Genomic DNA, 11,918 nt, shown 5'->3' with positions numbered 1-11,918 from the left:
GCTTTTTGCATGTGTTTATTGTGAAGAAGGCTGGGGTAGTTCCCAGAAAGGAACTCACAAGCTTGTCTCAGGATCTTTCTCACATTGAAGCACCAGTAAGGGTTAGAATAAATTGACAAAGTGAATAATAACAAACTAACCATTGCCAGATGGTCCCCACCATCCCTGCAGAAGTGTGCAAGTCTTCCTTTGAAACTGCTTCCACACAAAGCCTTAGGAGATGGCTAATGCAGCACCAGCTTTTACAAACAGTTCCTGGAGAGACAGCACATGGGAGGGCTGTGACCAAAAGAGCATAGCAAAGATTTTCAAAGCCACACCACCTTTAGCACTTGTTTTTTACAAGCCTTTCCAACAGCCATTTTGAGATGCCCAGAGCACAACAGGACTAGTCAGGCCATGGCTTGGAGCTGGTGGGATGGATTGCCAGTGCTGGGTACAAGGATAATGAGAGACAAAACCATAAGAAGGAGTTGCAGCTGGCCAGCCTTTGCCTGGATGGAGGTCAGCATTGGGACGAGAAGCTTCAGGGAGCAGTGGGAATCCCCATGCTGCTGCTGCTGCTGCTGAGCCCTGGACCTGCTGCTGCATGCAGTCATGTTACAGCCTGTGCCAGCAGCAGTGCAGGGTGCTTTTTTTTCTTCATGTAAAAGATACTGTCTGCCAAAAATGTTTGCCAGAGCTGTCTGTGTTTGTTTTGCCACACCTGCTCACAGCAGTTCTGGTTGTGCCTACCTCTGCAGGTAGTGCGGTGCAGTGGGAATGCATCTGAACAGTGACAGAACTGGTACAGAGGGCCCTGTGTTCACACAGCTGCTGCAGGGTACTGTGTGCTTACCTGGAGCCTTTCTCCAGCCCGGTGTCATCTGAATGCCATGAAATGGGCGGCTGTGAGGCTGCTCTGTGCCAGCATGTCCAAGCACAGTGTGGCAGATGTGCTCCAAAAGCACACTGATGATCCAAAGAGCAGCACTGATGTGGGCGCTCCAAGGTGCTCAAAATGGACGTCTAAAATGGAGGTCCAGGAGAGGGGCTGTGTAAGCACTGAACTATCGGAACAATATTAAAAAAATAAAAGTAGTATTATCCCCCCCAAATTAGTCTTTATCTCTATAAAAGCCTACCTATCGGAGCAATACAACGTTATTCAAAGAATTAAAATTGCCTGTTGCGTGCTGAGAATCAAACCGACGGCTCCAGCGCTGCTCGGGGTGGGACCGCCGAGCACAGCCCAGGCCCGGCCGCTTCCCCCGCGGGTCCGGCACCGTGGCGGCCGTGCCAGCAGGGGGCGCGCCCCGGCAGCGAGCCGCCCCCCGTCTCCGCCTTCCCGGCCGTCCGTCCCTCTCCGCCCGCCCATCGTTGGGCTCGGCCCGGAGGGAGGGCTCTGCTGGGAGAAAGCTGCTTCAGGGAGGTCCCAGCGTTTGAAAACGAATTGAAATGTGCGCTTCCTCTTAGTGAAAGAGTACGAGGTGGTCTTGCATTTGCAGCGGGTTTCAGGAGCAGAGGTTTGTCAGGAAATCGTCGTCGCTAAAGACATAAAAAGCTGTTTTGACTGATGACTAGCAAAATGTTTGCCATGTTGCCTTGCTTTGATCCTGCTCTTATCTGTAATATTCATAGCGATGATGTCCAGTGATGCTTTTCGTAATGTAAAGAACCCTACAAAAACTAGTACTGGTGCCAGCCAAAGTCCAAGGAGGGAGGTGGATTGATGTTACTTTTGTTCGTTCTACATCATAAAGACACACGCCTGTACATTACAAGGGATTGTAACAACTCTATCAGTCCCACCACAGAGGTATTAAGTAGATGAAAAGAAAGAAAAACGAACCCCATGCTCGCCTCGTGCTGCCTTACCCAGTTACACATGGAGGCTCAGAACTGCAGCCTGTCTTCATTTCCAAGTGAGAACAAGAACTCATGGGAATCCCCATGGTGCTGCTGCTGCATGCAATCATGCAGCTGCAGTCATGCTGCTGCATGCAGAGCTCCTGGAGCACCCTAGCACCTGCTCCAGCATGCTGGCAGGAAGCTTCCACACACAACAGCCCAGTGGGACACTTCTCTTGCAGAGCGTGGTGAAGCCAGAGGACACGATCTGAGCTACTGTTTGCCTTCTGGCTCGAGTTACTGGCAGGAATGGTAGTCTGGGATTGGAAATGAAAGAATAGATTTCTTATTTCCTATTGAGAATGCTTAGCTGATGTTTCTGACCAACTGCTCGTTCCTCTGTTTCAGTTCAGACAAATCAAGATCATCTTCTCCAGCAATATTAAAAACAAAATAAGGAAACCTGGTGCATTCTCACGTTACTTGCCAAATGACTAAATCTGGATTTATTTCTCTCTGTTGTTACAAAGAAACTGTGGAGCATTTGGAGCACATGTGCTTCCTGATCTTTTGTACAAGAGGGATTTTGCACTTGATTAGTGTAACGTCTTTTATTGCCAGATTCTACTCCATTTGTCTTTTTGAAGGTAGTTTACTTTGTCAGTACTCTTATCCTGGTCTTCAGTTTAAGCAAGAAATAAGTAGATCTTTACCACTGCTTGCAACATTATACCTTAAATGCCCTATGTCCCCTGGCTGGCCCATCCCTTGGGTGTTCTGTCTCACTGGACAAGGCAAGAGCTTGTGGTGGGCATCAAGGAGTACTTGCATGCACTCCTGCTTCATAATTCGTCAAATAACCCACAGCAAAGTTAAACTCAGCCCAACTGAACCATTTTCCTTTTGTGAAAGAGACAGGAATAAAAGATACAACCTGACAAGATGACCTTCTGAAAACATACACTACAGTAAGTGAAAAAGGGAACTGAAGGGACAATTACAGCTGTTATATACAAACTTTTTTCTTGGCCGCTTAAGAACAGTAGATTTTCCTCTTACAGGCATAATATCAAATTTATTCATTTTGAGGTTTTGGTCTACCTGGAGAAGGATAATTAAACACTTCATAGTTGTTTAACAGTGAAAGCAAAAATAATGCCATGGGTTTTACATTAACAGTCTGGGAATAAAAAGCATTGCACTCTTCTGCCAATAGAGTAGAAAATTTACTATTGCGAGTCAAGAAAACCTAGTCATTTCACTACTCTTAACATTATAAATCTTCTTTCATGAAGATAAAATGCCTTTTAAAGCGCACTTTTGAGAGCAATGATTACGGCAGGTTTTTTTCTCAGGGAGAAAAGGCGGGGTGCTGTGCATTGCAGACAAATTTCAGCTCTGAGAAGCTGCAGGGCGTTGTGAGGAGAGCTGGCCAGAGGGCAGTCGCTCAGCCTCACAAGGACAGGTGAGCACAGAGTTCAAGTAAATATATCTACCCAGGTCTCCACCTGTATTTTTTCCACTTTGGCTGATAAGCTTTAGTTTCTGACTCTGCTGTTCCTTACTGTTAATCAGATTACAGAGAATCGTGCTTCAGAGGAGGTGGGAATTACGAGCATACTTCTCAAACAGTTCTAAAGGAAGCTGTGCAAACACATCTGAAGAAACATTCCTGGAAGAATTTTAATCTGTTTGTTTTAAAAAGCACACCACTTATTTCCATTAAATTTTGAAATTCCCTGAACTAGGCAGCTTTTATTGCATACCATCATCCTAAATAAATATTTTGGCTTATTGCATTTCCAAAACATGCACAAACCTTATGACACTCTCAAAAAAATCAGATAAGTATCAGATACCAAAATTAGGCATGTCATCTTCAGAATTGTTCTTTTACTGTTGAGAAACATCATTTTCAAAATACCTTCCTCCTGTTTCCAAGAGCAGATCAAACACCTTTCTTTAATCTTACCTTGTAGATGGTAAAATTTCAGCTTGCTGTGTTTATCATGAAAAGCATTTTCCATTTTCTGTGAAGTTGCTATCAGAATGTTTAACAACAAAAAAAATTAAGGTGGTAGTTGGAGTACTTTTCTATAGAGGTAAGCGGGAGACAGGTGCTGAATATAAATTTCTCTTAATAAAGTGCTACCATGACTATAATAATTAAGAACTCTTTGATGTCTCATCTAGCAGCTGTAATTAATAGAAATGATAAAATACCATGCAGCTAAATTGCAGTGAGTTATGGTTCCAAGTTTCCCACTGGGGCTTTCACTGAGCAGCAAAGTCCCTTTCCAAGGCACAGAACTCAAGGAGATGAGAAGCAGAGGGGCTGTGGGCAGACTCAGGTGGGTCCTGTGAGAGCACTACTGTCACTTGCTTCTTTGATGCTCTGCGTGGAAGATGAGCTACAATAATTCTGGGAAGCCAAAGAACAGAGCCTCTGAACTCTGCTGTATGCTCAGTCTGCCATTATTTTGGCGTGGGCCAACATTTTGCTCAGAGAGCAACTTTTACAATGAAACAAATTTTAAGAGGCACTTCAGAGTTACCAAACAGTAACATCTACCCATCCCACTCGACCCCTCTCACCTCTCCAAGTGACAATCCAACCACTGCAGCATCTAAGGCTGCCACGGGCAGGAAGCTGGGTGCTGGAACGGCACGGTGCTGTCTCGTGCGCTCACTCCAACAGAACGCTGAGGAACGGGGCATCTCCTCCCAGAATGAGGGCAACGGCCATCAGCTGATGCTAGAGCCTAACCCGCTCCGTGTCTGAGCCTCTCAGCTCCCACCCTCCTGTCTCTCCCCTCCTCTCACTCCCAAAATAAAGTTCCTGACAAGAGCATCTTCCTACCTGCTGCTCTCTTCCATAACCTTATCTTTAGCTCCTTCAATTCTTTCCTGTGTCAGACAGCATCGCATCTAACCGCCTGTATTCGCACACGGAACATGCATACAGCTCAATACGTTTTCTTTAAGAGGGCCTTTTCCTACTCCCCGTACTGCGGCGTTATACGAGTCCAGTCTCTGTGGAACCGGCTGATTTTTGCCTCAACCCGAACCAGGGCCGGTGTGGCAGAGACGTGAGCAGAGATGCGTCTGAGGCTTTCAGCTCCCGAAGCTGCCGCGACAGCGCGCGGGGCTCCGCCGCCATGGCTCGCAGCTCTCGGCTCACGGTCCGCGGCTCCCGCCTCACCGCCCCAGCAGGGCTCCGGGCCGCCGTGCAGCGGGCAGCCCCCTCCTCCAAGCACGTCTCGCGTGGTTCGTCGAGAATTCGCCTCACCCATTTCTTTCTTTCCTTTTTATTTATTTATTTGTGACCATATTCCCCTCTTCCGGGCCAGGCGGCGCTGACTGCCGTGCCGGCAGCCCAGTGAGAGCGGCGAGGCGGAGCGAACCGAGCCCAGGATCGTCCTCCCGGCGCCCGCCCTCCCGCCGCCTCCTCCTCAGCTCCAGCCCGCGCCGCGCCGCACACACCCACCCGCCCGCCCGGCTCCGCGTCCCTCCGCTCTCCGCCGGCATGGTCATCAAGGTGTACATCGCCTCCTCCTCCGGATCCACGGCGGTGAGCAGTGAGGCGGGAAAGTTGTAACGGGCTGAGGGGGCCCATCCGACCGCATCGGCGGGGCTTCTCTTCGCCGCCTCCATCCGCGGCTGTCGTGTGACACGGCGGGGAGCGGCGGGCTGCGGGAGGGGGGCTGAGCTCAGCGCGGGGACGGCGAGACTGCGGGGAGAGGGCAGCGGGGAGACCGTGCTGGGGCTGTCGGGGCCGGGGCCGGGCTTAGGTAAGGGCTGGGGGCAGTTAGCACTGGGTTTAGGTAAAGGCTGGGGCTAGCTGGGGCTCCGAACCGCCACAGGTGTGCGGAGCTGCCCAGGGGAAAGCTGCCCGCCCAGCTGAAGCAAAACCCGCATTCTCCTCACCGCGTGGCTCCTCAGCCCTTGGCCCCGCACCGTCTGAGCATCAGCATCCTGCCCTGGGAGGGAGATCTGTTTACTGCAACCGGTGCTCACGAATAACATGTCATTTCCTTCACGATTTAGCGGCTTGCTTTGTGACTTCTTGCTTCCCTCTCCCACTGTTGGACTGTTTTTAACAGATCCAAGTGGATAGCACGCTTTGGCTCTGTTCTGCACTGGAAAGGCAAAGCGAACTAATTTTCTGTTTCTTAGTTTGCTGTGGTTTTACTCTTGAGGTTCATTTCTGAGTTGTGTTATCCCTCATGTCAGCACTGGGTTCTGATGCTCTCATACCAAATGGTTAATGACGATGGGCGTGTGAGGCTACTGCCTGAGCAGCTGCAGCTTCTTGCCCTGTGGGAGTACTGAGTTTTGTTTTCTGCAGCCCCAGCACGCTGTCGGCATAGCTGGCTCAGAAGACTGTGTTTTTTTCAAAGATAAGTGAATGAAAGAAAAAAAAAAGTGGGAGTCTGTGCCTAGGGTCAGATATACCTCAGCAACAGCGTCCCGAAAGTTGTCTGATTTCTTCTGTGTGACCTGCAAAAGAGAGACTCAGAGCCTAAAATCCAAGGGATTTATTGCATTGCATGAATATACAAGAGACTTTCAAAATGCCAGTGAGTGCCGTTAATGATCAGTGACTTTTGCTGCATGCAGATAGAATCTAAGCTACAGGTTAGCAGTGTTGCTGATACTTCTGTGAACTTCTAGAGTAGCCACCCAAACTTTCAGAGGCCAGCAATGTACAGGAGGAAGAAGCACCACTGCCCATTTCACCAAATTCTCCTTCTCTGGTTCAGTGCAGTTGCTGATCTGTGATGTTCAGCAGAAGAAATGCTGTGTTGGTGAGCTGTGGTGTGGTAGCCCCTTGTTTGACTCTGTTGGTCAGCGGCTGAGCCTTGCCACAGAAGAAAGCAGAGAAGTTCATGCCTCGGATGATGCTATGCTAACAGTCCTTGTGTTGTCTTTGTTACTCTCAATGTCAGTGCTAACATCAACATGCTGATGATGGAAAGCTGAAGATTACCAGATACACATCTTGAAAGAGTCTTGACATCCTGAGCAGGTAGTTTATGAGGGAAATCAAAAAGAATTTCTGCTGGCTTTATAGAAAATAATCTTATAGAGGGAAAGAAACAGTCATTAGCAAATAGAAGAAGTAATTCTTTTCTCTAACACAGCTGTTAATAGCTTTTCGGTTGACAGGCTTTGCTGCTGTAGATTCTTATCAGTGACCTCTTAATGGCAGTTATTGATTTTTGGTTTGTGTAGTGGTACTAAGCTCCAGGGAGATGGCCACTGATCTTGATCTCAACTGCATTTTCCTGTTTTTAAAATTATTGGCATAGTAGTTTCTGTGATGCTGTCTTATCTTGTGAACTGTACATTTCATGAGACTCAGTGCTACCTTTGTCCCAAGTTTTAGGCTCCCTCATGCATCCTTGACCCTGGAATTTGGATCTCAGCACTGGCGTGTTTTGTGTTTATGGAATATGAGTGTAACAGACTCATAAATACCAATTTTATTACGTATGTATACCCAGGTCTAAAGTGACTGCAGCTGAAGTGATGTCGAGCAGTGAGCAGGACTTGCATGTTCTTGGTTTGCTGAATGCACCCAGGGTGTTTCTGTTGGCCAGGCTCAGCCGTGTACCTCACTGGGTGGCTGTATTCTTTCTGCTATAAAAATTTTAATTGATTCTTGAACGTAAAGCAAAACAGAGAGGCACCTAACTGAAGAAGAAGTCTCTGATTCACATGAAATGAGGTTAAAGGGAATGAGTTATTTGTTCTGGGTCTTAAAATGAGCTATTAGTGTGTCAGTCTCTGCTTGGAGGGCCAGCAGAGTCTTAGCGGGGATCCTCAGGGAGTGGATCAGAAGATCCACTGAACCGAATCAGAGTTGTTGTCATTTGCTAACATCAGCCCTGTAAGCCAGCTCCATCTCACCAAGAAGGCTTTGTTTTGCCAGCAGCATCCCATGCACTGTTACTTTGGTTTCCTTGAGTAAAAACTAGAAACAGGAGGAAAATCACCTCCTCTCCAGAAAATGATGACTTGCTCCTGAAAGTTGTTAAAGCATTTGTGAGGCTCTGGATGCATTGTATCAGCTGCAGGGAAAAGGGGTTGAGGCAGCTTTGCACCTTGGAGCCTTGGGCTGTCAGTCTGGGAGGGTGCCCAAGTTTTGTGGTCTTTCACTGGCAAAGCAATACTTTGTTCTGCAGTCAGTTTTGCATATCACAGCTTTATAACTGTTTCTCCAAGGCACTGTTCTCCGTAGTATTTTTATTCAATGATATGTGTCTGTGAGGAAAAACTACCATATGCTGTTGATGTCTAAGCAGGGGCATATCAGAGGTACATGTTGAGGAGTTTCTGGTGATGTACACTCTGCTGGTTAATTCCTCTGTAGCTGTGTGTTGTGATGCTTCATTATGGGTGTCACAGCCCCAGGGGTGGGTGCTGAGCTGCCTGTTCTCCAGCACGAGGAGTTGGTGAGTACACAGCCTTATCTCTGCTGTGATTCATCGGTTGCTAAGCCCTGTGTTTATTCATGGGTTTTGCTGTATACCCTGTATGGTAAAGGTGACTTTGTGTGTGTTGTGGTTTGGTGCTGCACCTCTCAGAGGCAGAGTTAACTGAATGTACCTGAAGTTTGTAGTTCGGGAGTCTTCAGCTGAAAGGTGCCCTTCTCCTTTGATCTTTCTGGTTCTGAACCACAAGCTGGGCGATGGAGCACAGGTGGCTGTAATTATGGAGATGAGCTGTAGGCACCAATGTGGGAATGTGCACGTGCAGCTCCTGTCCAGGAGTCTCAGTGGCGTGCAGCCAGAGTGAACAGCATTACCTAATGTGAGCCAGTGTTGGAGGCCACGAATGTGAAACAACAGGCACAAATGCCACATTCAGGAGCACCCAAGCATTGACTTGAATGGGGATTGTGCAAGCTGTGAGACCGAATTTGGCTTCAGACTGCTATTCAAATCCTTTAAGAGACAAAAGGAGGAGAGGCCAAGGAGTGATTGGCATTCTAGCTCTGTGAAGAAGTAGTATATAGGGACTGAAGAGGGTGAATTGCATCAGCCTGTGATTTTCTCCATTTGGGTTTTTCTTTCTTTTTGAATAGGAGATTGCCCCATCTCTCCTCCAGTACCAAAAGAACTTGCATACTTCTCCATGAAGGCAGCTGCCTTACTGTTTTTATTGATCTCGGGTGGAAAGGAGCCAGCTGTTGAAATTCCTCTCACTCTTACAAGCGTGCATTTGCTGCCAGTAACTGCCAGCATTGCTCATGGTGCAGTCCAAGAGGACTGTGTCTGTTCATAGGGTATCCCACTGCCAGCTGCAGTTCTGATGGCACATGGCTGGTTCTTCTCACTTGCAGTGAGTTGTGATTGAGCACAATGGCCAAACCAAGAAAGTACTATCATTTCCATGTTATATCATGGACTCCCACTGTTAAGAATGACTTTAAAAAGGAGAGGAAGCTTGAGTTTATTTTTTCATTCTCAGATTAAGGGATGGGAGGGTGTAGAGTTTTGTATTTTCATATTGTTTTCTTGTTTGGGAAAAGATTGAGGTCATCTCCTCCTCACCCACCAGGAAATGGAGAGGAGTGCGGCCTGTCATCTGGAGCACAAGCACTGGGTAACAACGGTGCCTGCTCTTCTTTCCTCCCATGTCTCCTCAAGAAGCACAGAGGCACCTTCTGGCAGTGCTGGGGCAGCAGCAGGTGGTTTGAGGCAGAGCAGCTTTGTGTGAGACTGGCTGGGAATGAGCAGAGTTGTCTGCAGCCAGCAGCTCTTGCCTCTGTATTCAGCAGCTCAGGGCTGTGGGATGGCTGGTGAAGCTGCATCATTCTTCTGAAGCAATCCCCAGAAAGTAATAAACAGAGAAATGGAGCTTGTATAAAGACGGGTATTTTGCATTTAAATATCTCTGGGGCCTTTTCTCTCTTCTTGTCTCAATAAAGGTACTACTGCCCTCTGAGAAGATGAATGAAAGCTACGTGCTTTCTGCTCCTGTGCTGTCGTACTGCCGTGCGGTTCATGAGCAGAATGGTGCCACAGCCACGGCACTGGCGTTCCTTGCAGCCAGCATCTCAGCACTAGGTGCAGTAAGCACACCTTCTGCTGCACTCGTGTTCATGGTTACAAAGGTGTTATCGAAGCTCTGGTGCATATGGTCACGTTTGTCAGCCCAGAAGCTGTGAGCAGCTGCAGCACACATACTAGAATAGCTGGCAAATGTCTGCTTAAATGCTTGGTGTGTATCACTGCTGTTAGTAGAAGGGAGTACTGATACAGGTCTTTTATAGATGGTTGTGCATATAATGCAAGTTCAGGTGAAACCATGTAACGTGGGAAAATACGCTGTGTGTGTATTTTTAAAATCAATCTGACAGGGGTATACAGAGGTTTGTGATACTTTGCACATATTTTATATGCTGTGGGTGAGAACTGCCTCATTAATAGGTTTGTTATTGATTTTAAACCCTTTCTTTTATGAACTTCATATGCATGAAGTACTTTGTTGGATATCCAGTGATACCACACTTCATCTCTCCCCCAGAAAGAATGGTATGAATTGTTCTGAGTCAGAGCTCTCGGGGTAGAAGACAAAATATGTAACATGAGTCTAGGCAGTCAGCGAGGATCCCTTCCGCCTGCCTCCCGGCTGTCTCTTTTTTCAAGTCATTGTTCTAAACTCCAGATAAGTCAAACATTTTTCTTAAAATATTGCATTCAAATCTTTAATGGAGCCAAAGATTAAATTGATTGCAGTTGTTGCAAAAGTTCTAATGTATCAAAATAAAAAACATTCTACTGCGCTTAAAGAAAAAGAGTTTTCTGACAATGTGAGAGAGATTGAAGTGATGCTTTGCAGTTGTGGCTGGAAAAGGCTTTTTGTTAAGACTGCATGTGGCTGTATATGTCAGGATGACAGTGTTTATGTTGGGGCAGCGTGTGAGGATTTTGCTGTCCCTGGGCAGGCTGCACTGGCTCTGCTGGCTCCAGGGGCTCAGCACCCAGGGCAGGATCTGGGCAGCCACAGGTCAGTGCTGAGCACTTGCATTTTTTTAGGAAATATCTGCAGAGCTGTACAAGAAACATCTCTTGTCCTGAGACATTAAGGTTACACTCAGAAAACTGTAGAAGTCAGTGAATTGGCATGCATACAATGAGAGGAGGATGCCAAAGAGTCTCTGCAACATTGTTATTACAGCTTATTCCTCCCAGAGAGGGGGGAATTGGGGAAAGAGGAGACAAATAGAACTGAGCAAGCATTGATAGATATCAGCTGTTCAAGATGGAAACAGAACAAAATTTTTTCCCTATATAATAAGAAGAAGGTCTAAAGATGAGCCATCACAGCAGGAGAGGAGAGAGCTCTGCCTTATGATGCTGCTCTGAGAGTCTGTAGCGCTGAGCTCTGCTGCTCTGCTCTGAGCTCTTGGTGCTGGGCAGGCACCAGGCTGCATTTGTCATGCTGATCTTCATGACATCCAGGAGCACATCGTTTTCAGGAGGCCAACTGAAGAGCCTGCTAAGAGCGCTTTCAGAAATTCAGAAGGCAGGGAGATGAGATTCAAGTTACTGAGAGAGAATGTAAAGGATCAACATCAAACTGAGCAAAGCTGATTCTGACAGCTGAAGTAGACAGCTTCGTCTTGTTGGGCTTAGTTTCCCCTGTGAGAAGTGGATGTGTGGATTGCTTTAATTAGCTATCTGAAGGTTAATGTCGTTGGGGCTCCTTTTGCATGCATGAGTACTGCAACATTTGAGATACTGAAGGCACTCAAGTGTGAAATTTTAACTATTGCCTCTTGAGGAATCTCCTGTTTGGGGTGCTGTGGTGTCAAAGGCAACAGGATTTTGAAAAGGATCTCAGGAAAGTTTGGGAGCTACAAATACCTTTTTGGGCTGGACAAACTGATGTTATCTGTTAGATTTCCCCGACAGGTGTGTGGACAGATGCAACACAGGGAGGGGAAAGCCATGCTGCTGAGTTCCTTGGAGAAGAAGCTGAGCACATGAGTAAGGGTGGTCCTTTTCCATGAGGAAACCAAGCTGCCATAGGATAAGAGAAAAGGGTTTTTTTTTTGGCTTACATAATTGATTACA

General features: G+C 47.1%; 1 protein-coding gene and 1 long non-coding RNA gene across 2 annotated transcripts in view; one reads left to right on the top strand and one right to left on the bottom strand.

Moving 5' to 3' along the window:
* Nucleotides 1-1,276, bottom strand: LOC125699937 (uncharacterized). The gene is made up of 3 exons (XR_007379738.1): nucleotides 1,125-1,276; nucleotides 839-1,008; nucleotides 1-255 (listed from the first exon to the last, which is right to left on the bottom strand). It is a non-coding gene; the product is annotated as an uncharacterized LOC125699937 (long non-coding RNA).
* A 3,998-nt stretch (nucleotides 1,277-5,274) lies between these two features.
* The window catches only part of SH3BGRL (SH3 domain binding glutamate rich protein like), a 30,360-nt gene continuing 23,716 nt past the window's right edge, over nucleotides 5,275-11,918 (top strand). The window contains exon 1 of the mRNA XM_048959981.1: nucleotides 5,275-5,401. Coding sequence (XP_048815938.1) covers nucleotides 5,357-5,401 — 45 coding nt within the window. The 5' untranslated portion in view covers nucleotides 5,275-5,356. The remainder of the gene's footprint in view (nucleotides 5,402-11,918) is intronic.

Source organism: Lagopus muta, chromosome 13, assembly GCF_023343835.1.
Source record: "Lagopus muta isolate bLagMut1 chromosome 13, bLagMut1 primary, whole genome shotgun sequence".
In the NCBI taxonomy this organism is placed as follows: domain Eukaryota; kingdom Metazoa; phylum Chordata; class Aves; order Galliformes; family Phasianidae; genus Lagopus; species Lagopus muta.
Note: the sequence above shows the minus strand (reverse complement) of the source record. Positions and strands in the feature narration are given on the sequence as shown.